General features: G+C 42.7%; 1 protein-coding gene across 7 annotated transcripts in view; it reads right to left on the minus strand.

Moving 5' to 3' along the window:
- The window catches only part of Dclk1 (doublecortin like kinase 1), a 279460-nt gene that overhangs the window by 246121 nt on the left and 8885 nt on the right, over positions 1-24454 (minus strand). For all 7 annotated transcript variants that reach the window (XM_038347475.1, XM_038347473.1, XM_038347472.1 and 4 more), the window contains exon 2: positions 23060-23406. In XM_038347475.1, coding sequence (XP_038203403.1) covers positions 23060-23406 — 347 coding nt within the window. The remainder of the gene's footprint in view (positions 1-23059; positions 23407-24454) is intronic.

The following is a 24454-nucleotide window of genomic DNA, read 5'->3' on the forward strand; positions in this document are numbered from 1 at the left end:
GCATCCTCCACACAAGGCTGTTCCACCCAAACAGTGAAACACCTGCACAGGAAAACTGGTATGCAAACACTGACACCATAGAGGAGGGCTCGCTTGCAGAGTGAGAGACACATGCCCTCAAAAGGTTCACCTTAACAGATGAGGTCTGTTCAACATGGAACCATGAAGGGGACTCCCACACAGCGGGGGCTCCCTCCAAGACCCTGGATTAGGCACCAACGACACCCAAACACCTGTTTTCACAGAGACCCTTTATTAAACTGCAAAGAAAAATTAAAGCAGCTGCTTTCTGGCTCAGGCAGAAAACAATGGCTAATGACCTCGCAGGTGTCATTTTTAAGAGGAGAAAAAAGCCCCACATAGGAGCACTGGACTGAGCTCCCAAGGTCCCGATGAGGAGCAAAAGGAGGGAGATCATGAGCAAGGAAGTCAGGACCGTGAGGAGTGTGTTTACCCATTGAGACAGTGGGACAGATCTAATGGGAGACCACCAAGTCCAGTTGGAATGGGACTGATGGAACAGGGGACCAAACCGGACTCTCTGAATGTGGCTGACAGTGGAGGAGGACTGAGAAACCAAGGACAACGGCAATGAACATGAACTCTACAGCATGGACGGGCTCACTGTGAGCCTTGTTAGTTTGGTTGTTCACCTTCCTGGACTTAGGGGGAGCTGGGAGGACCTTGGACTTAACATAGTGAAGGAAACCCTGATGGCTCTTTGTCTTGGAGAGGGGTGGAGTGGGGGTATGGGTGGAAGGGAGGGGAGGGAAGGGGGAGGAAGAGGGAAGGAGGTGGAAATCTTTAATAAAAAAAATTAAATAAATAAATAAAGAGGCGAAAAAAGGAAGGTCTGTGTTAGAATAGGCTAAGATGTGGTGGCAAAGGAGACAGGGACCAGGCAGGAGGAGAAGGGGACAAGAGAAAAAGGACAGGGGTATTTGTTCCAGAGGGACAAGGTAAAGGGGGAAACCCTGTGTCAGGATGAGGTGTTTAATTTTAATTGGGCATGTTAATTAGGTGAGCCAAAGGGGCTTCTGATTGTTGAACTTCAATACTTTGTTAGCTGGACCCTAGGTAATCAGCTTCAGGAGGAGGAAGTGACCAAATAAAGGAATAAACTTTGGTGGCTAGCTTTAGGGATGTAATCTAACAGTTTTTAGCAAGGCAGAAGGAATGGGGAGAAGGGCAAGGTCTGCCAGAGCCACATGCTGAAGTGGACAGGTGTCCCTTCAAACCCTGCACCACCCCCCATACAAAGTAGTTCTTCTGTTCCTGCCTTGCCCACCACAAGCCCTTGGAACTCTGCTAAACAAATCTACCTTCTTTCTACTCTACTTTAAAATGTGAATTCTTTCACCAAACCACAAAATCTTTCTCCAAAAACTTCTCTGAGGTTCATGAACAGCAGGCAGAGAAAGCCCTGAATGAGCAAAGCCCTGAGTGTGCATTTGGACAGGAGTGATGCTGGGTGAGGACTTTAAGATCAACTGACCCATGGGAAATAGACAAAGCCTCTACCTATCGGTGCCCTTGTCTCAAGAGGGCTGGCAAGCCTTTCCCAGGAGTCTGAGTGTTTATTAACCACTGTTGGCCCATGTGTACAAAGAGCAGCAACTACAACTTCCCATTTCTGGATATTTACAGCCTGAGACTGCTCTTCTACAGAGATCTCTGATCAGGACTAGCTAATCCCTCCTGTGTTGTTAGAGAACACTAACAGATCCTAGCTTCACAGCATGGGTGTCTGTGTGTCTGTACTTTCTTCACACCCTCACAGCCCCTAGTTAGGGCTCCCAGACCCAAGCCTCCCTGGACTAGGAACGTGAATGGCTAAATGCGTTTATTTGAAAGAATGATAGGCCAGGTATGATGGAGCATATGCATATCCCAACACCAGAGAGGCTGGAGTAGGATGGTTCTGAGTTTGAGGTTAGCTTGGGTTCTATTGTAGGGCTGACCTGGAGAAGAATGAAGAGTGTCAGGGGAGGAAGAGAGGAAATGAAGGAGAGGAGAGTGTGGGAGAAAGGATGATTCATGTCCTGTGTTAGACAAATTCCAGAGCTGGATGAGCACCAGGTCTCAAGTACTATTTTATCTTCTCTTTCACTCCCCTCCCTGTTTCCTGAGGCCTAAGGGAACATACAAAAACAGATGGCCATTCTCAGAAATGCCTCTGAAACCCAGTCCTGAGGCGGCAAAGTTATGGTTACATGGAATGAGCTCCCTCCACCAAAGCTTTTTCTGATGTGGGATTCCCGTCTGCATGCTGTAAATATGTTTCATTGACATAAAGAAACTGCTTTGGCCTACGGCAGGGCAGAAGATAGCAGGTTGAGAAATCCAAGCAGAAATAGAGAAAAGAATAAGGCAGGGCCAGAGAGACACCATATAGCTACTGAAAGAGAAATACACCAGAACTTTACCAGTAAGCAACAGCCTTGTGTTAATACACAGATTAATAGAAATGGGTTAATTTAAGGTATAAGAGATAGTTAAAAATATGCCTGAGACATCAGCCAAATAGTGTTGTAATTAACATAGTTTTGTGTGATTATTTGGGTCTAGATGGTCGAAAAGTGAAAGCACAGTCTCTGTTTACAAAATGGCATCCAACATGGGGCACAAACCCAGAACACCGAGATTAAGAGTCTCATGTTCTACCAATGTTCCTACAACATCTTTTGTGCATAGAAATTGGAAATCTCAGAATCTGAATTTTTTTAGCTACCTATTTGATGTCAAACAGCTTACCTACCCATTACAAACAGGTGTTCAGAAAGAAGGTAGTTAAAAGATAGGAAGAATCTAATTTCTATTAGACCTTAAGAAAGCATTATATTGAAGGGAGGGGACTATGCCATCTTAACAGAGCACAACAGAGTCCTCTCACCACCTGTTTGTTTCTGATCAGAGATTTTGATTGACACATCAGGGCCATAAGGGGCTCGAAAGTTCTTGGATTCAGCTCATTAACAATTCTGCTCTTTAACTGCCCCTGCATTTGGGTCTCTGTTATAATGACAGCTTCATCTTGTGCTTAAAGACTTTGTCAGGTCTCTCATCAATTCACCTCAGTTTCCAGTCTGAGCGACCAATTACTAGCTAAAGTATCAATACTGGGGTAAAAAGACAGATTGCTGGGGTAGAAAAGACAGATGATAAGATTAAGCATACTTATCATGAGGTATGCTTAATGCCTAGGGAACAAATGACATGACCATCACTTGCCCAGACGATGAAAATTAAAATTTAAATGGTGATAATAAAATGTTTGATGACAGAATGTCTTCTGATGTCCACACAATCACCAAAACATAGAGACTCGATACATTTGGACCATTGTTCTCCAAGGACCAGTGTGTTAAGGTTTGGAACCTAGGGTAGTACTGCGGTGAGCCATGGATCCTTTAGGAGGGAGCCTAGCAGGAAGCCCTTACTTTATTGGACACACCCTCCAAGGGGTTTTGTGGAGCCCCAGGTTTCTTAGCCTCTCTATTGTGATGATGTCAATCATTTGTTCTGCCATACAACCTGCCTCATGTGGTGTATGTGTCAGAAATGCAAAACAGCAGGCCACTTGATTGTGCAGTGGATATTTCAGAATTATGAGCCAAAAATAAACATTTTTCTCCTAGGTGCTTCATTATAGCAACAGAAAGTTGGCTAATACAATACTATAAACCTTAAGGGGATGATACAGTAAGATCAAACATGGAGTCAATGCTAAGAACTCAGTGGTGTCACTGGTAGAAAATAAATGACCATGGAATGTCTGAGGAAATGAGCTTAACTCTGGGATTTTTTTTTAAATAGGTTTTCTTTTAATGGAACGAAGAGTTACAGAGGAGCCACAGTGTACCATCTGCTGTGGCGCCTGGGACTGGGCTTCTCATCTTTCCCTATAGGCAGCCCTTGAAGACAGTTCTCCACCATGCTATGCTTATTCTATTAAACACAGAATTAAACAAATCCAGTCAACAGGTTCGTTTCCCCAGGGATTTCTCTATGTTCTTTCACTATTTTTGTAACACAATTAAAATGTGCTGGAGAATAACAGAAATGGGTAAAAACTGAGATTTTATTTTTCAAGACAACTGGTTTCATCAAAAGGAGGAAATAAAGCTTATTTGTTTCCTGGCTAAATATATTAGGGAGAACAGAGACTTGGGATTGGACTATCACAAAGGAAAAGTCAGGTAGTTCCTGAGGCATTCAAAAGCAGACACAGAAACGTCAATAAACATACATAAAAGTAGGCTCTGACAAAATGGAAGGACAAGGAGGGGCCAGATGTAAGGACCAACCAACAGACAGTAACTAGGAATGCATTCTTTATTCTTCTTATCAGCAGATCATTAATGATTCTGGTTGGGGGATCTAGACCACAGGAATAGCCAACATGTTTATTTTTCAAATGATGACTGTACATCACTGGGCTCAAATCTTGCAGCAATTTCCAAAATTTTTATGCCTAGTATACTGAAAAAAAACAGTTAAGAAGAGACAAGACACAAAATTCAAGTTTTGGAAGGCTTCCTGCAAGAATCCCTAAGCTGAGAGTACAGGCACAGGAATAACTGGAGTCTAAGGGTGGTGGATGAGAGCCTGGACCTGGAAATAGTCCATCTATTTTGAGATCTGTCCTGAAGAACTGCACTTCACAAGCTGTTAATTACTCTTATGGTAGCTGCAACCATGCTACCCATTATCCATGCTCCCCCTAACACTTAACCCAAAAGGCTGCCTTCAAAGGAGCAGCTCAGAATATAACAGATACGTGGCTGAAAACAAACATGAGAATAGTAAAGTAACACAAATTTGTCTTCACTAATACTGGTGGCATGGACCCAGTTTAGTTTTTAAGTGTACCCAGTATAGATTTACATTCTCTCGTCAAAATAACAACATCGATATCCCATTTCAAAAAATATCCTGAAGTCACTGAAACCAAGTTGAGGCTTTGAGAAGGAAGTACATACATGTGGATATTCAAAGAGCATAATCTCAAACCTTTAACTAAGAATAATTTCCAACTACTACCTTATGATCTACAATAAATTATTAAAATATTTTTTCTGCACACATCCATTTTTAAATTTCATTTAGTTGTGTGTTTATGTGCATGGGGGAGAAAGAGAGGGTATGTCATGCATGTGAAGATCACAGGGAAATCTGATGAAACTGGTTCTCTCCTTGGGGATCCCAGGGACCAATCTTATAAACCGTCCAATCCAGAAGTCACACTGCTTCCCAAGCTTTCCTACAGCAGAGGCCATAGTGAAGAGTACAAGAAACAGCTTTAGTGAAGGAGTTACACAGACATAGAAAAGGGGGCTATGCATAGGAAATATGGGACTGTTTGTTAGTTCTTGCCAATTTAACAGAAACTAGAACCACCCAGGAAGAGGAAACTTCAACCAAAGGATTGCCTATGTCAGATTGGCCTGTGGTAATGTCTGTGGAGGCATTCTTTTCAAAATTGCTGGTTCACATAGGAAAGCTCAACCCACTGTGAGCAGTGCCATCCTGGGGCCTCAGCTGTATAAGAAAGAGACTGAACAAGTCAAGGAGAGCAAGCCAGTAAGCAGCACTCCTCCATGGTCTCTGCCTCAGTTCCTGTCTCCAGGTTCCTGTTCGAATTCCTGTCCCAACATCCTTCCATAATAGAAGTGTAAGCTGAACCCTTTCCTCCACAAGTGTCTTGCAGTCATGGTGCTTATTACAGCAATAGGAAGCAACCTAGAGCAGAGACCAACATCTGAAAGTCGAGGGGAGTAAAGCGCAGACTGGTAACTTCTGAGCGGGCAGCAGGAGTGGGGACTTGACATGGGCAGGAGGGGACTTTCTGCCTGCTAATCTCCTAATTCTGCATCATATGGATGGTTGTGTGGGAGCAGGGCAGAAAGAAAAGTTCAGGGGGCATGGGAGGGAAAGGACCTCCTCACCCCAGAGTCTGCAGAAGTTTCTCACCAGAGTCAAAAGTTCCACACAGCTACCAGCACTTTTTGTGAAGATGGCCTGCATGGAGACGTGCTTCTTTTATGAGGACATGTTTCCAATGAGAACACTAAACTAGCAACAAAGCAGGCGTTATATGTAAGAGTATGTGACCTGCATGCAGACATCATCTCCCTTACTGGCTGTAAACCTGCATTTCCCCAGGGATCGGACAAGAACCTCCATTTACAGGAAGACATATCCTCACCCCTTGGGCAACCTTGAGACCTTTACTGGTATTATCGGAGTGTAGCCCTGCCTAAAGTACCTCAGGAGCCATTCAGAAACAGTGGTATGAGAATATAATAAGGGGGACCCTTTAGAAACAGCAGTTTAATCATAATTCAATAATTTTGCTCCAATAATTATGTATTCCAACATAATTCCCCATACCTCCAAAATCTCATACACAGTTAGGGCTAAGTCTGTTAAATGTGATTCCTTGGAAGCCCAATGCCACACACAGACACAAGTTATTTTCCCTGAGTCTCTCTATTATCCCTGTGTTCATATCCATAATAACATCTCCTCCCAAGATGATCCAGCTTTGCTTCATACTTGTTTCCCTGAGATTCCTTTCTGTGGCAAAGTCAAGAGTTCTTTCCAGAGAACTCCGGAAGCTGTTGCAGGCAGAGTAGAGAGCTGGTTCTTTGTCTCACACCTCCCTGCTGCCAACAGGGTGACTACGAATTTATTAAGGTCATTGCCTAAGACAACTACCAGGCATAAATTTTATGGCATATAAATTATACCTTAATAAAACTGTAATCAGCCTTTAAGATTTTTAAAGCTGACATGTTTTAAACATAACGACATTTCACTTTCAAAAATAAAAAAAAAATGGTTATACTTCTAGGAGAAAATTCACATTATAAATGTTCTTTTGCAGAAAAAAAATGTTCTTTTACCATCACTGGAACAATCTAAAAGACAATGCCCTTAAGGATTTTGTATTTATTCCAAATGGATTAATTTTACAATAACAACTTCTAAAGTCATCATAATAGCAACAAATACTTAAAAGAAAAAAATTAAAGGTATTTCAATTATTTGGCAACTGGCACATTCATATTCACATGCCTTTTTTGTTTTTTTTTTTTCAAGAGAGGTTTTCTTTGTAGCTTTGGACCCTATCCTGGAACTAGCTCTTGTAGACTAGGCTGGCTTCAAACTCACAGAGATCCACCTGCCTCTGCCTCCCAAGTGCTGGGATTAATGGTGTGTACCACCACTGCCCAGCCATGCTTAAACACTAAAAGAGCACGGGAATTTGATATTTTGAAGCCCTCATGGATAAAGCTGATAAGGCTTCACAATGAAATATAAGCAATCCTAGAACAAAAAGATGCATAAAAATTTTATGAGTTAAAGCTTTATGGAAACTGTGGGATAATGCCTTTGTGCACTGTAAGGATTTGTAACTTGTATTGGTTTAATAAAATGCTGATTGGACAGTAGCCAGGCAGGAAGTACAGGCAGGGTGACCAGACCATGAGAATTCTGGGAAGAGGAAAGTCTGTCTTCATTCACCACATAGATGCTGAGGAAGCAAGATGAAAATGTTGCACTGAGATAGGTACAAAGCCATGTGGCTAACAGAGACAAGAATTATGAGTTAATTCAGATTGTAAGAGAATGTTAATAATAAGCCTGAGCTAACAGGACTAACAGTTTATAATTGTTATAAGCCTAGGTGTGTTTCTTTGGGATTGAATGGTTGCGGGACCAGATGGGACAGAAACTCTGTCTACAGAAAACACCACAAAACAGCATGTACAGAGTCATGGTTAAGGATGACTGTGTCTCCTCTGGGTAGGAATCACAGCAGCCAGTTACTTCTACTCTGCCTCCACATCTCTAACATTAAGACAGTCATCGTATTTACCACACAGTGCGGGCTGACACGGTAAAGGAAACGGTTAAAGCTTAGCATACGGTAAGCGTGCCAATGATAGGTGCAGGCCTGTTCTTGTCCAGATTAATATGCTTATTAGAAGTCAGATATCCTCTCTCTTGGGCTCCTGAATGTCAACATTTTGTTACTTACTAGGTGGTGCTGTTGTTGGGGGGTTCCAGAACCTTAGAAGGTGGAGCCTTGCTGGAAAAAAATCATTGTCTGCTCTCTGGGATCTTTAGGGTTCATAGCCTCACCCCACATCCTGTTCACTCTTTCTTCTACTTCCTGTGTGCTACTGACATGAGATATCTCAGCTTTTTGCTCCTACTGCCTGCTGCCATGTTTCTCTGGTCATTATGACTCTAACCTCTAGACCCTTACACCAAAATAAATTTTCTTCTATACATTGCTTTTGACCATGGTATTTTATCACTGATACAGAATCATAGCTAATACAGCCTCATCCCTGGCCCTTTGCCTTCCTGGCAGACTAATTTATTAGCCAAGTTGATGCCACTGGGGATAACAGAAAACCTCTTCCAATGTTGATTTGTTCCACGTTGTGTTACTGCCATTCCCTGGCACCAAGATGGTGCTATGTCTAAACTTCCTTCAGCTGACAGTAAATGAGAGGGACAGGGCAAAGGATGCTTAAATGGGGCAGAGCAAAGGCAAATAGTACCAAGCAAAGGATGTTCAAGCAAGATTCGTACAGTAGCCTGTCCAAGTGAGAGAAGTGTAAGAAAGAGAGTAAATAATTTAAATGCATAACTTAACTACAAGAAAGGATTGTTTTAATTTAAAAAAAAAAGACCTTATTTTAAAACTTTGAAAATAAACTATCTTTACCTAGGGTAAAACCAAATACTGCTGATCTTAAACCAAAAAAAGTAACAATAAAATAAGTTCTAATGGCATTCTGCTATACTCATAGATCAGTGCCTTGCTCAGCCATTATCAGAGAAGCTTCCTCCTGCAGCAGTGGGAACAAATACAGAGACCCACAGCCTGACATTATGCAGAGAGACCTTGGAACACAGGGTTCTGAATGGGATGTCTCCATCAAATCCCTCCCCTCAGAGCCCAGGGACCCCTGTGGAAGATGAGGAAAAAGAATGTAAGAGCCAGAGGGGATGGAGAACAAGGCCTCTGAATCAGCTGAGCAAGGCTCATATGACCTCACAGAGCCTGAAGCAGCGAGCACAGGACTTACATGGGTCTGCACCAGGTCTACTGCATGTATAATATAGCTTACAGGTTAGTATTTTTACAGGACTCCTGAGTGTGTGAACTGGTGGGTCTCTGATTATTTTGCCTTCTCTTGGGGCTCTTTTCCTGCTGATTTTCCTTCTGATTGGACAAGGTTTGCCTTGTCCAACTTCAAAGTGATGAGTTTTGTTCTATCTTATATTTTATTTTGTCATATTTGGTGGCTGACTCTTAGCCTAATCTTTTCTAATGATGAGAGACAGAAATGGAGTGGACCCAGAGGGGAGGGGAGTTGGAGGAACTGGGAGGAGTACAGGCAGGAGAAACTGTAATCAGGATAGTGTGCGTGAGAAAATAAATTTTTCCCCCCAAACAGGGTTTCTCTGTATAAGAGCTCTGTAGACCAGGCTAGCCACAAACTCACAGAAATCTGTCTGCCTCTGCCTCCCTTATGTTGGGATCAAAACTGTGTGCCACCACCACCTGGCAAAGGACCTGTTTTTAGCAAAAAGAGAATTTTTAAAAATAAACAAAGGCTAATGTCTTTAAAAGAAAGAAAGAAACAGAAAAGAGAAGAAAAGGAAGTGTCTTTAATGTTGATTCTCGATGGATTTCCAACTCCCCTGTACCTTCTCTTCCTCCTGTGCGCACATCATGTCTGCGGTTGTGACAACCCCAGAAGCCATTTTTATTTTTGATGACCTTGAAGATTTAAAGGCTACTCTGCTCTCTCTTTGATGTGAAGAAATGTATGGTGATGTCACACTCTGCCTGCCAACACACCCTCATGGAAGAATAAAGGCTAACGGCACTGAAGCCGTGGCCAGTTACAAACTGTTCTTAAGTCATCCAAAATAGGCCACAGGCTTTAAGAGCCGGGATTAATTTTAAGGAAAGCCATTTAATAGTGCATGGGTACATAAAATTAAACATTTGTATTATTTGAGCCCTGAATGCATCAGCAAAACAAGTCTTGTACTTACCAAAAAACATGAGGGCAGACTGTCTAAAAGTGTTTGCAGACACTATAAATACATTTCCAAGTAAGACTAACTCTGCCAATCATCTGCTACCTGCAGGAATATATGAATCTGATATGAATGTGATAATGTTGATTTCTCTTGCAGTGATACCACTGCAGAACAGCTGTTCTCAGCACCTGGGCCATGCCGGAAACAACTGGCGTGATGTCTTCTGACCTAATAGAGCTAGGGAAACATGCATGGTCTCAGCAAGAAAACATACTTAGCTTAAAAGAGTAAAGTGCCATCTTCTAGACAGAACACACACGAAACTGCTGATTCAATTTGATCAAATCAAGGAGTCGTTTGCTCAGGTAGGTGGCATGGTAACAGGCCTATTATATGGTCACATATATTCTGTGATGAACTAATATTTGAGGTTGAATCCTCTCAACTAAAAGAGGTCAAAGAGATGATCTCTCTCTCTCTCTCTCTCTCTCTCTCTCTCTCTCTCTCTCTGTCTCTGTCTCTCCAGCTCATCAGGGTCACCACATGTAATGATAACTTAATAAATGGGTGCTTTGCTTATTTTTAAATACAAAGGGATTAGACCTATTGATTTGAAGTAAAATACAAATAAAACAGGAAAGGAGCTTTTGCTGTAGAAGAAAAAAAAAACATCATGGTGTTGCCAAGAAACACAATGACCATTTTCCCACGCCATTCTTCCACAGGACACCAACCCCAGAAAGAGAACGAGAATCCTGGAGGCGATTCCACTTGTCCCAGGGCACAGCATCAAGCAGCCAGGAAAGACTAGGCAATGAACTGGTCTCCACACTGAGATCTGACTTAAAGCTGAAACTCATTATTTTTGACTTCCCTATCCAAAAGACCCCCCTGTTAACTGGCTCACTGGACTTTTAAATGTGTTTACACAGCTATGTGTGTCCTGACGGGTGTGGAGTCAGTGCCAGTCCACAGATGCATCAAAAAGGGACACCGTATTAGCCTATCAGCCTCCTAGGCTGCACCATAAAAGAAAGCCGCTTGCAGCCGTTAGTTCCCACGGGTTTAGCCTATCTGCTACCCTCAGCAGGCAAGTCTGTGAGATACAAGATCCTTGGCACTAAAGATCTAGACACACTGGCTAAAAATTACCTTCAAAGTTTCTTGCTCTCCCATTTCCTGCGTACATTAGAAATGCCCTTGTGCTTCCATGCTGAGAGTTTTCTCGCATTGTAGGAACTGTACCTGGCAACAGCTGAAGATCTAAATCCAGCTCTCATGGAAAGTTTCACTGACATTCACTCATGCCCGCTGAGGACTCCCAGAAGATGAATGATGAAAACACTCATCCGTGTGGGTATGGGGAGGGACACAGACGGCACCTAGCAACATGCACACAGACTCTGTAGCCACGGAGCACATCTATCTCTTTCTCAAAGTTGGCATTTCCACAGGGTGCTCAGCATTCCCCGCATCTCCTAATCTGCCTTTCGTCCCCATATCGCACCCTTCCATCTCCCGTCAAGGACGGATTTCAGCAGGAACACGTTTCAGACTCGTGGCCCGGAGGCTCACCTGCTGACAATTATCCCTTGCTATCTGATTTGAAGACTGGTATTGGGGGGGATGTTGGTGAAACTGCTGAATCAGCTGAAATTGATGTTTAGATACACTTAACACACAACAGTCGGGGGCCCACCAGCCAGGGGCCTCCAGCGTTACACGTGAGCTGTTCTTCCTGCCGCGCTGTTGTTCTCAGGACTTTGCGCCACTATGGATCACTGAAAATTGCCTGGCGGTGGTGGCGCACGCCTTTAATCCCAGCACTCGGGAGGCAGAGGCAAGCGGATCTCTGAGTTCGAGGTCAGCCTGGTCTACAAGAGCTAGTTCCAGGACAGGCTCTAGAAACTACAGGGAAACCCTGTCTCGAAAAACAAACAAACAAAAAATCATGCCAAGATGTTCTCTCATTCAGTGGCTCTAGGTGGACAGCCTGTCTGCATGATGGCCTTCTCCCAGTGACGTCAGTGCTGCTATCTCTAGACACTTGCCTTATAGGAATTTTAAAAATATGGGGTAATCATGGTTTTAGTATATAGAATTGTTTATTCTTTTTTTTCTGTTGTATGAATAGCTTTCCAAAAATCCTTTATCGTTAATGTGGAAAATCTCAAAACGTATAACATCTACAGCACTGGGTTGGTTAGACCTTGAATGGCCCAGTACTTCCTAGCATACACAAGACCCTGGGTCCTCAGTCCCACAAAGAAAGGACCAAAGTAATGAACAGGAGGCCAAATTATACAAAGTAGAGTTCTTAGTAAAGAAAATGGCAAAGAAAATGGACCAAGATATGGCTGAGGGCCATCTTGTCCACCAGACTAGAGGTGACTTGAATTTATCTTAGTATTTTCTCATTTACATGGAAATTCTTTACATTGATTACATATTAACCTGTGATAGAAAATGATAATTAAAATTTAAATCTCCCATCTGTCCTTTTGTTTTAAGGGCATGCTGCTTGCAACATAATTCAGATTTAAAAATGGGATTTTGAAGTCCCATTTAATTTCTGAAACTGTGTGGGGGTTTTTGTTTGTTTTTGTTTGTTTGTTTTTGCTTAATTTGGTTGCAAGGATTTAAGCTAATCAGAGAATCCATACAGAGTATTGCTAACACCACCAACACTCTCAGTTCTGGAGGTCCCACGCTCCACAGTTGGGACAGATTCTTTCCTTGAGACTCTTATTGGCTCATTCCCAGTTTTTAAATCCATCATCCAGGCCTTCCTGGTAACCAAGGCAATGTCTGGAAGACCTAGGTCAGGTGGTCTGACTAAAGTGGTGAGCTCTTTCTACTAGAATATCTATTGTTCCCTCACAGGACAAAGTTGCTCTCAGTGGCTCTCAGACTGTTCCCAAACCAGCAGGAGAATTTTGTTTAAATTGTCTTAAGAGTGTTTCACAAGTAGGAACTCGAGATGGGAAGCCATGACCATGATGGGCAGCTCACCGTCTGGTTGTAATGCCAAGAAGCATTCCATTTGCTTTGTGCTCCACACCACTAGAGCACAAGGTGATCAAGTGGCCCCTCTGTGGCCATGGGTTCTGTGCACTTTGCTGGACACTGGAAGCCACGAGCTAATTCAAAGAGTGTGCCCTGGGACAAACTGGCCAATTTCCCAACATGGCAGTTTGAATAAAAACCTGCCCTCCCCCCCCCCACACAGCCTCATAAGGAGTGGCAATATTAGAAGGCATGTCTTTGTTGGAGTAGGTGTAGCCTTGTTGAAGGAAGTGTGTCCCTGGGGGTGGGCTTTGAAGCTTCAAATGCTCAAGCCAGGCTTGGTGTTTTCTCTCTGTTGCCTGCAGATCTGAATGTGGAATTCTTGACTCCTTCTCCTGCACCGTATCTGCCACGCTTCCCACCATGATGACTGACTGAACTTCTGTACTGTAAGCCAGTTCCAACTAAATGTTTCCCTTTAGAGTGTTGTCATGATCACGGTGTCTTTTCACAGCCATTGAGCATCAACTAAGACACCCAGTTTCTGAGATTTCAAACCATTAACTGATCAAAGCTTTTTACCAAGTCAGACCTTGGAGATTCAGAGGCTAGCAGGACACCTTCCTGGCCACGTGCCATAAAATCTTAAGGAAGAAATAGACATGAAGAAAATTATATAACACCATGAGGAGTTTTAGCCTATATACAACAGCAGCGAATGAGTCCCAAGAGACAGAGCTGTGAGTTCTCACAGGAAACAAGGAAATGATCTGTAGATGAGGTGACCTTCAAGTGAAATCTTGAGAAATAAAGGAGATTTCACTCCGCAGAGCCTAAGAGTGGTGGTAAGTCAGAGAAATGTGTTGAATCATGGTGGTGATAATATTCAGTATAAATGTGAGCAGTGACTGGCTCAGAGAAGATATTGGACAAACAATATTAGTATAGCCTTGTAATAAAATGGGTGACCAGCACGTAGAAATCCTTAAGGATAACCGAAGAAAGAAGCAAAGGAAATAACATCCAGGTTGCATTTATGACTGACTGATGATAAGTGAATTGATAAAACACCGTCACTGACAGTTCATCTTGGTATCCTAGTTACAAAGGAAACAACACAAAGTGTCTAATTCTGTTCCCTGTGGTATAATCAGTGTAATGTGTAGTGACCAGTGACCATAGGAAATCCTGGAATCAAATGCAGAGAGTAAGAACAGTATACGTAGGGCACTCAGCGCTGCTCAAGCTGTTTCATCAGTGACAACCTCCAAAACACAAGGTGAGTGTGATTATAGCAACTCTAAAGATGAAACAAATCTAGGGAGTTTGACTGGCCAGGGGGGTCACGCAACCGGGGGAGTGTTAGAGTCAGGATCTGCTCTTACGAAGAATTCATTCCAAATGTCATGGTCTAGGCATCAGCATGGGAATTGTTTCCATGGAAAAAGATATATTTACAAAGGAAGAGAAGATTGGTCATCATTAAGGGGTACCACTGAATAGTGGGCTCCTATCGCAGATTTCGAACATAATTTTTCTCAAACCAAAAATAGCCAAACAGTTAAATTTTTGATATTTCAGCATAACAATCAACAGTAATCAGTAACTGCCATGGTTCATTTTTTGTCAAATTAATACAAACCTATTCATACCCAAGAAAAGGGGATGAATTGTCAATTCCTATTAAGGAATTGTCTCCATCAGATTGGGTCATAGGTATGACTTCGGGACATTTTCTTGATTGCTAATTGATGTTGAAGGACCCAGCGCTCTGTGGTTGGTACCATCCTTAGGCAGGTAGGGATAGTCTATGCAAGAAAGAGCAAGGCAGAGAAACCAGTGAGCAGGGTTCCTCTGTGGTCTCTGTTCCAGTTCTTGCCTTGGCTTCTCTTGGTGAACTGTAACCTTTAAGCCAAACAAGCCCTTTCCTCCCCAAGTTGCTTTCAGTCAGTGTTTTATTTCAGCGACAGAGAAACAAACTAGAAAGGAACCAATCGCGATCCCAAATTTGTCGCATGGATATTTCCTTTAACACTTATGACAATTAATAGAGCAGGCATTATCACTCTTACACCATAAACATAGGAGACAAAACAGTATCATCAGAGAGTTGATTGCTCCCACTGGGAGAATGGTTTTCATTGTCTCTAGGGTAGAGGACAGATTTTTACTCAAGTATATCAGTCTGCAAAACCAGCGTATGTCTTCTGTGTCGTGTAACTGTTTTGCTCTCTCTCTCTCTGTCTCTCTCTCTCTCTCTCTCTCTCTCTCTCTCTGTCTCTCTCTCTCTCTCTTTCTCTCTCTCTCTCTCTCTGCCTGCTGCCTGCAGAACAGGATGTAAGCTCTCAACTACTGCTCCCGAGCCTGCCTGCTGCCATGTTTTTGTTGCTTCCTGCCATGTTTCTTGTTGCTTCCTGCCATGTAATCACGGACTGTAAGCAGCGCTCCAAATAAATTATTTCTTTTAAAACTTGTCTTGGGCATGGTGTCTCCACAACACTAGAACAAGGACCAAGACGTCAGCATATTAGCCATCTTTTCAGTACTGTAACAAACACTCGAGATAATGGAAGAAGAAAGGATTCACTTTGGTTGGCGGTTTAGAAATGCCAATCCATAGTCTACTGGCCACATTGCTTTCGGGCCTTTGGAAAGGCAACACATCCCGAAAGAGAGTATGTGGTGTGATGAACCACCCATTTTGTGACCAGGGAGAGAATGAAGAGGGAAAGGATCAGGGGTGGCTCAGCAGTTGAGGACATGCATTGATCTTGCAGAAGAACAAGTCTGGCTTCCAGCATCCCCACTGGGAGATTTGCATCTGCCTGTAACTCCAGCTCCAGGGGATCTGACAGAGTTGGCCTCAGCAATTAACATATGTGGTGGACACACACACACACACACACACACACACACACGCGCGCGCGCGCATGCACACACACATAATTAAAAGTGAAGTAAATAGATTTTAAAGAAAAAACCTAGCAGGGGAAGAAGGAGTGGCTTGGCGTCCACAGCTCCCTCTCAGGGCACTTCCCAGTGGCCTAGAGACTCCAAGCTGAGGAATATGCCTTTAACATACAGATCTCTGAGGGACATCCAAGATTTGAACCTGGTGAGGAAACAAAATGAATTGCTCAGGCTTAAGCAGAAACAGCAAGCTAGGCTTTACCAGACTGAAATCTAAGCCTAGACATAGCTGACTTTAAAGTGTGAAGCTTTCCACCCTCCCAATTGGGTCCCAACCAGCAGTGAGGCCAGGTTATGCTACCTCTACGGTGCGAGCCCAGAGCAGTCTAAGAGGGGCCTTTGGAGAAAGGGGTTTCAGTCCTGCTTTAGAACCTTCAGAAATTGCACTTCCTCTCCCAGAAAACTGACCTTTGTTAAAAGTACTGCTTCTAGAACACACACCACTGCAGGCACCCAGCGTTGATTACAGCAGGTAGAAGAGGGTGTAGCTCTTCCCAAATTAGAAGAATTAACATCTCCATAAGAACACTTGTAGAGCCTAAGTCCTGATTAGCCACCAAACACCCATCATCTAAAATAGCACACCCTATTCCAAACACTTCAATTCCCTAAGGAAAATGTCACCATTATTTTTAAGCTCCCCTTTCTTTGAAATCAGCTAAGATATTTCCATCAACTCCCGGATCCAGGGAGCTGGGAGGATGGTCGAACGTGTGCTCCAAGCTTTTGTCAAACATTTTAGTCTGACCTGGGAGGATGCAAACCAAATTGCCAGTATAGCTGCCTTTGTGTACGAACAAAGCTAAAAAGTGTCGTTCATTTCCCCAATAGAGATAATAAATCATGATAGCAAAAATATGTAGATCAGAAAAAGGGTTTAAACATGCCAGTGCGAATAAGAACTATCATGGAAAAGCTTTATTTTCAGAGAGACAGAGACAGAGAGAGAGACAGAGAGAGACAGAGAGACAGAGAGAAAGTCACTATTAGCAACAGATATGGGAAATCTCCTTTTCAGGTTATTTCTTACTTTTTATTTAGAAACTTTCAATTTTCACATTTTTATCCTTAGTGACAGTTATAACCACGATCTGATAATTAGTGACATTTATCTTTTTCTGTACTCATAAGAGGAAGGTGCAGTATAGTCTATAAACACAATTTTCTAAAGATCCTTTATGTTTTTAATTACTCATATTTATCTTATGTATATGAGTGTTTGCCTATAGGTGTGTCTATGTGTGTGCAGTGACCACAGAGACCAGAAGACAGCATTGGATCCCCTGGAATTGGAGTTAGAGATGGTTGTGAGCCACCATATGGGTGCTGGGAACCAAATGTAGGTCCTCTGCAAGAGCTGCCAGTGCTCTTAACCTCTGAGCTATCTAGCTTTCCAGCTCCTAAAATCAATTATTTTTACTTCAAATTAAAACTAGATATCTGAAACAAAAGGGAAAAAAAGCAAAGGCCATCTTATGATAGGTGCCCCTGCTAATTCTATAGGCATAATAAGAGATCAATGAAACAACCAAGTGGAATATTATAGAAATACTCTGCAGCAAGAATCATATGCATTGGTCTCTACCCCTCTTTCCCTCCCTAACTGTGGAATTTTCCATTTGATGTTTCCAGGCCATAACTGACCTCTTGGGTCACTAAATGCATGGAAAAAAGAAATAACTGGTAAGGAGGGAGGACTGTGCTTCAGCCAAATGATTCTGAAGATTTCTCGCATAGGGAAAAACAATGAATTGCTTGTTCGCGCTGTCACGCTAGTGGTGGCGGATTTCTACAAAGTGTGTTGCTTACATGCAGTGTCTATCAGGTACAAGTGCAGCCTCACTGACTTTTCCCCCTCTGTTATCTAAGCAGGCTCTGGCACTATACATGCTGTATATTCAGTGTCTAAGAATAGGCAGATCTACCTACGTTTTCCGCTTAAAGATTATCTGATTTGCTGTTGCTGTGTTTCAGAGGGGGTAGAGGTGTTTGGGAAATGCCTGGCCTATGATCTTCCCTGTGCAAATGACCTGCTGAGGCACTTGCTATTCTGTATATTTCTAAGGAAGTGTCAACAGTCATGACTGTAAAAGATTTACCAGCTTCAGGCAGTCAGACTGACATTGCCATAGAAGGATTCAAAAGCCATACTATGCTTATAGCAAATCTTGTATCTCCATGGCTTAATAATTGTAAAACAGTAATATTTCAGACGACCTCCAAGCGTGAGTGGACAGCCAACACTGAGACACGACAGAGGAAGTGACTCTCAGGCTCTCAGGTCCTAGGAACTTCTGTGACGTGTGGGAAAAGGAGACGCGACTTCCCCGTTGGTTTGCGCATGTCCGTCTCGCTTTCTGACAGGCCCTCAGTCCAGACTCAGATAAATAGAGCACCACTGAAAATAGAGTTCGGCAAATATTTCTGTGAATTCTGCAGCCACAACATGGCATGATGAGCAGAATTGTCCCAGAAGCCGGTGGCGTGCAGTGTGGAAAGAGAAAGGTTTTAGCTAATTTAGCAATTCTGGACGCCTCAGCTCGTGAGCCCCCATGGCCGTCTTAGCCGACTGCAGCTTCCTGTAGATACTTTAGCTAGTGGAGCATTTCCAATATGTTGATCTCCTTAGTTCCGCCTAAAAATATCTCAAGGGAAAAAAAAAGTGCCAGGGAGCTACAGAGAAACCCTGTCTCGAAAAACCAAAAAAAAGAAAAAAGAAAAAAAAAAAAAAGTGCCAGGGGCTGAACAAACTCTGAGGATAGGGTTTAATACAACCCGGGGAGGCAGCAATTTAGGGGGTCACGTGGTAGCGAGAGACCATGAGAACAGCGTGTGGACTATGCCCTCCAGCGCCCAGTTCCTCTGGGGAACCGTAAACAGTGGGTACAGTTTTCAACGTTACTGCTAAAACCACAGCGCAAGCTGTTCCCATCCGCAACACATCCGCGCACTGCCTAAAGGTGATAGCGAAATCACTGCAGCTTGTACCCTTACTAGGTAGCTGCCAAAAGCATTCAAGCATTCCTTTGATAAACAATTCTATTCCTTCAAGGCAAAAATATTACTTTGAAATATTTATTCCTGTATTTTCCGTACTGTTTATGGATTTGATGCACACCTGAGTTAAGCAATAAATAAATAAATAAATAAATAAATAAATAAAATGAGCACAAGTCAATGAGCAGTTAGCTTAGTTGGTTAGAGGGTGGTGCTGATTAAATAGTTGTGCAAATCATAACAAGGCTGGTTCATGATGCAGCCTATAGATGCCCATGTCATCGTGTACTGAGTGTGTTGGCTGGGTGTATGTCAACTTGACACAACCTAGAGTCATTCTGAGGGAAACACAGTTGAGAAAATTCCTCCAGCAGTTTGCCCTCTGGGCCAGCCTACAGCGCATTTTCTTGATTAAGGATTGATGTGGTGCCACCCCTGGGCAAATGGCCCTGGAGTGTGTAAGAAAGCAAGCCATGAGGGCCAAGCCAGTAAGCAGCACTCCTCCAAGGCTTGTGGTTCAGTTCCTTCCTCCAGGTTCCTGACCTGAGTTCCTGCCCTGACTTCCCTTAGCAATGGCATTGTACAACTCTCAGACGTACGAGTTGTAAGTAAAATAAACCCTTTCCTCCACACACTGCTCTGGGTCATGGCCATCACAGTAATAGAAACCGAACAGAGTTAAGATGCCATTCACCACACCGAGTGTCTCTCTGTAGGAAGGCTTGGAAGAACCCACCTGTCTCTCAGAGGCTTACCTTAACAACCAGCCACTGCCAGAATTGTCCAAACAGTCTACTTGGACAAACTATTTATTGGGAAGATTTTTCCTTAGGAGCAGAAATGATTCTAGACTCCTGGGGTTCATAAAGAAGGGCTTTATTTTTACTACTGGGAATTCAAGCAAAAAAATCTTTACTCTCCTTGACTCATCTAGTTCTCCTGCACAGAAAACTGTGCTTCAAGAAACACAGTCAACTTCACTAGCCAGTTAGAATAACTACAGTGGATATGAGATATCATCTGTCTCTGTCTCACTATGTATCTACCTCTCTGTCCTTCCATCCATCCATCCATCCCTACCCTGAAAACATTCAAATGAGATTCCTTGGGGAGAACACTTCTATTATAGTTAGACCTTGATCAACCTCCACAGGCCGAATTCTTAATGGCTTGTTTCTCCAGCTGGTGCTTTGCGAGGTGGTTGAACCATTAAGAAGTAGACTTCCTGGTAAGACTGGTATTGGAGATACACCCTAGAAGAAAGCTGTGGATCCTTCATGGCCTCTTTCCCACTTTCACTTCCTAGCTATTAGATGAATGGCATTGCTCACTTGCCTGAGTTCCTATTACAGTTCTGCCTTGCCACTGGCCCAAAAGAATGGATAACCTGGTTGTGGGTTAACACCTGCAGACCTATGAGCCAAGGTACCTCTCTCTTTATAAGTTAATGACCTCAGGCTTCTCACTGGGGTGAGGGAACGCTGCCTGCCACCATTCCATTCAAAACTTTCCTAAAGGGATTTGCAGCTGTTGTTGATCAGATCTGCCCTGGTGTAGGGATTGCCAGTGCAAGCCTTTGAATATCACTGGCTCATATCCTAACTCCACCATTTATTGTCTTCAGACGTGTTTTAAGCATGTTTTTAACATGTTTGGCAAATGATGTCTTGGTACACTTCTCTGTTTAGTAAGAACAATAATCCAACTCTTACAGGGATTAAACATGCTCGTGCATGCCATGTGGTTAGAGTCATGGCCAATCAACCTATTGTCGTTATTATACTTCAACAGTTCTGTAACATACACTGCCATAGCTGAAGCCATAAGCACAGGAATAATAATATCCATGTCTTACTGGTGATTATAACGAGGCTCGGTCACATGTTTTCAAACATCATGTGTTGATAAGCCAAGATTGGAATCCCAGTTTTGGTCTATTAAACACTGGATTAGTTCCAATTCCATTGGATGATTCGCATCGATTATTTACACTAGTCCATAGCAAACACAGACATTGTGAAATGTTGAAGGTAGGCAAATTCAGAAAAGAAGAAACAATTGAGACATGCTCTCAAGTCTGGGAGAAGGTAAATGATCAGAGGTTGCAAGTGTTAGCGGGAGCAGCGGCCCTTGACGTCATGACTTAGTATATAGTAGTTTTGAATACTTCAGATTCTAAATGAGAGAAAGCAGAAGAGGAGGAGGACAAAGGGAACGGAAGAGGAGTACTCATAAATAATTTAAAATGATTTTGCGTTCATTACGCTAACAAACGAAGTAAGAGGTTTCATTGTAGCGCTCCTCCCCACAGGATTCTCGGCTTTGTTCTCTTTCTTTCCCCTTCCCTGCTGTCCCTGTGCCCCCTGTGTCCCCTGTTGCTGATACTCTGCCTCTACCCACATAGTGCCCCATTCCCCTTTCATGGGTATGTATTCTTTTGTCTTAAATTTTACTCTTTTCTGAAAACAGGTAAACTCCCATCTTGAAAAAAAAATCACCTCAGGAAAACACAGAACTATGGAATGTTTGCATATCCTGAGACGGACTTGAACGTCTAAAGGTGAAGTTTGTCCCCTCGTTGCCACCATAGTTCACAAGCTCATGGTGGCCTTGCTGGCTCTGATATATAGTGGACATTCAGGCCTCGTAGGTCTTGAAGAAGGAGGCTATTACCCCCATGAATCCTTATCCACATGCAAGTTTTATGAGACAAGCAGAAGCTGGTCAATACTCACAGACAACTGGCACACTCTGACGTTCCTAATGAATTTTAATAAGTTAGGACATTTAAATGGAACCCTGGGGAAATGATTCTCCATGACTGACACTCCTTGTAGTACTGGCATCTATTCTCATTCATAAGCTTTGGATGTGTTAGCCTTTAGGACTTTCATGAGAATTCTATTTAGTACAAGAAGTCTCTTCATTATGAATCTAGTTTAGATTTTAAGATGAGCTAAACATGCAAATTCTTCAAATTACCTTCAAATTATAAAATGTAGTTCAAAAAAAAAACACATTAAAAGCTACATTTAGGGGATGGTTTCTGGAGGAGGGAGTATTGCAGAAGGGTAAAAAGGCCTCTGGTAGGCTGACCATGCCCCAGTGGGTGGTCGCATACCCTTGGATGCATGAGCAGCACAAAGTAGATTCAGTGGGTTACAAATAAATAAATGAATAAATAAATAAATGGCACAAAATTGGAAGGCAGTAAGACGGTGAGGGTAGATCTGGGAGGAGTTAGGGGATGAAGCAGGGGATGAATATGATCAAAATACATTGCATGAGATTCTTACATATTAATAAAACACACATTTCAAGCAAAGGTAAGAATGCTCAAAATGATCGTCATAGACAAATGGCACCTTTCAGCTCCAGATGAGTAGCAAACATGCCACGCCTATGATCAGTATGAACTTTTCCTGCATAGCAAACACGCCACATGTATGATCAGTGTGAACTTTTCCTACGGTTCCTATCCTGACAAGGCTTCTCAGAATAGCCCAGGTAGAAATATGGCATTTCTTCGCTACAGATTTTAAAGTCTCTACAATTCCGTTGACTCAGACTAATGAACATTCCTGAGACATAGAACCATAAATTTTGATTTAGTTCAACAAGTGCTTGTCTATTTTTTCCTTTCAGCCTCAGTTTCTCTCAGCATCTTGGTCATTTTTATGGCTCTAACAGGCCTTAAAGGACACAGAACAAATTTGAAATCAGAAGACAGAATAGCTCCATTTATGCTAAGAAAATAGTTACTGAGATAATAAAAAGGACAATTTCTTTTTTTAAAGACAACCCCACCCCTCCTTTGCTGTTTTGGTTTTTTTTTTTTTCTTTATTTTGATGAACAATCCTGTCTGGTACCAACTTCAACTAGCCTCAGACCAACGAGTGTTTGTGAACTAGGTGACCCAGTCCCTTCAGCACCAACAAAGCACGTGTTTGAGGTCCCATTTCCTGATTCTTGCCCATAAAATCAGAGTCCTCCCAATCCCCACCTTACCTGCTTCCCATCCAGGGTGTACAGGCGCTTCACCACGCCCGAGTCCAGCTTGATGGCATCTGTAATGTCAGTGAGAACCTGCTCGAAGGAATGAGCCGTCTTCTTGTTCAGCAGGATCCTGACAGCCTTCCGTGGCTTCACCCCGCTCCTGATGATGGTGACCAGCTTGGGTCGAATGAAATCCTTATTCTCCCGAACCTCTGAGGGTCCCCCCTTGGCAGTGGCCAGCGAAGACACTGCCCGGGAAGCCGAGGTGGTCTTGACGTTCACGGACCAGTTGGGGTTCACATTCTTGGTGTATTCCAACTTCTTAAAAGGCTCAATCGAGCCGCAGACATAGCTTTCACCTGAGGAAGAGAAGGGGATTTCAAGTTGACACCTCGGGGAACCCCATTTCCTTCCCCACACTCGGTCATTCGTGTCTCCATTTCTATGCAGGGCAAGAATTGCCTATGACTCTCAAATCAATGAAAGAATGATTGCAAATTAATTAAAAACACGATTTCTCACTTCCAATATCTTTTTTTGACGCAAACTAGCTTATTAGGAAGGAAAACAAAGCCAAAAAACCCACAAAAAAAACCACACCATTTCTCTCCCTTTGATTGCTGATAGAAACACCAATATGCATGAATCAGCTTCCAAAGGGAAACGAACTAGAATTCAAAATTGAGTTTATCTGTTGGTATATAAGGACCTTTAAATTTTCGGCAAACTTCAAAATTAGAAGTGCTTACATCTGGTACCTGAGGTAATTTGAAAACTACAACCAAATTAGTACATAGCTTCTTAAAATAGGTAATATATGTTTAGTGAAAGCATACTACAAAATTCTGTTTAGCCAGGAAAAGTTGTAAAAGCCAGCAGAGAAGCTCATCCTTCTTTTCTATTGTCTACGTCATGCTGACCAAGCCACACACACAAGGAAGTCAGTTCAAACTTGCTGACAGGCGAAAATGAAGAAAACAACTAGCCTGCAAGCTGTACCCTCACAAATACACTCGAATACCACGAAGAGTTTATTAATCGGTGACTCAAGAATTTGCTAACGAAACACTCAGTCTGAAAATATCTAGATTAGTCACAAAAGAATACAGCACAGGTGCTGTAATAAGTTGTGAAATAAGTGATTCTAAATACATATTTCACAGGGATGAGGCAGAGACACATTAAAAGTAAAAATTTTATCCCAGCACCCCCACCCCACCCACACCTCATTAGGAAGCCTTTGTGAGCAGAACCTGGTAACCACAGGTAAAGTGGCCCAGGCCTCATTTGGCACAATCCATTTACTGTTATCCAAGTCCTATTTTTAAACTAACAATGCAAGCGCGCCATGCCATAGGCTTAAGCAGCCACATAAAAATATCCCATCCCCAACTGGAGTTTTAAAAA

Source organism: Arvicola amphibius, chromosome 11 (assembly GCF_903992535.2).
Source record: "Arvicola amphibius chromosome 11, mArvAmp1.2, whole genome shotgun sequence".
NCBI classification, from domain to species: domain Eukaryota; kingdom Metazoa; phylum Chordata; class Mammalia; order Rodentia; family Cricetidae; genus Arvicola; species Arvicola amphibius.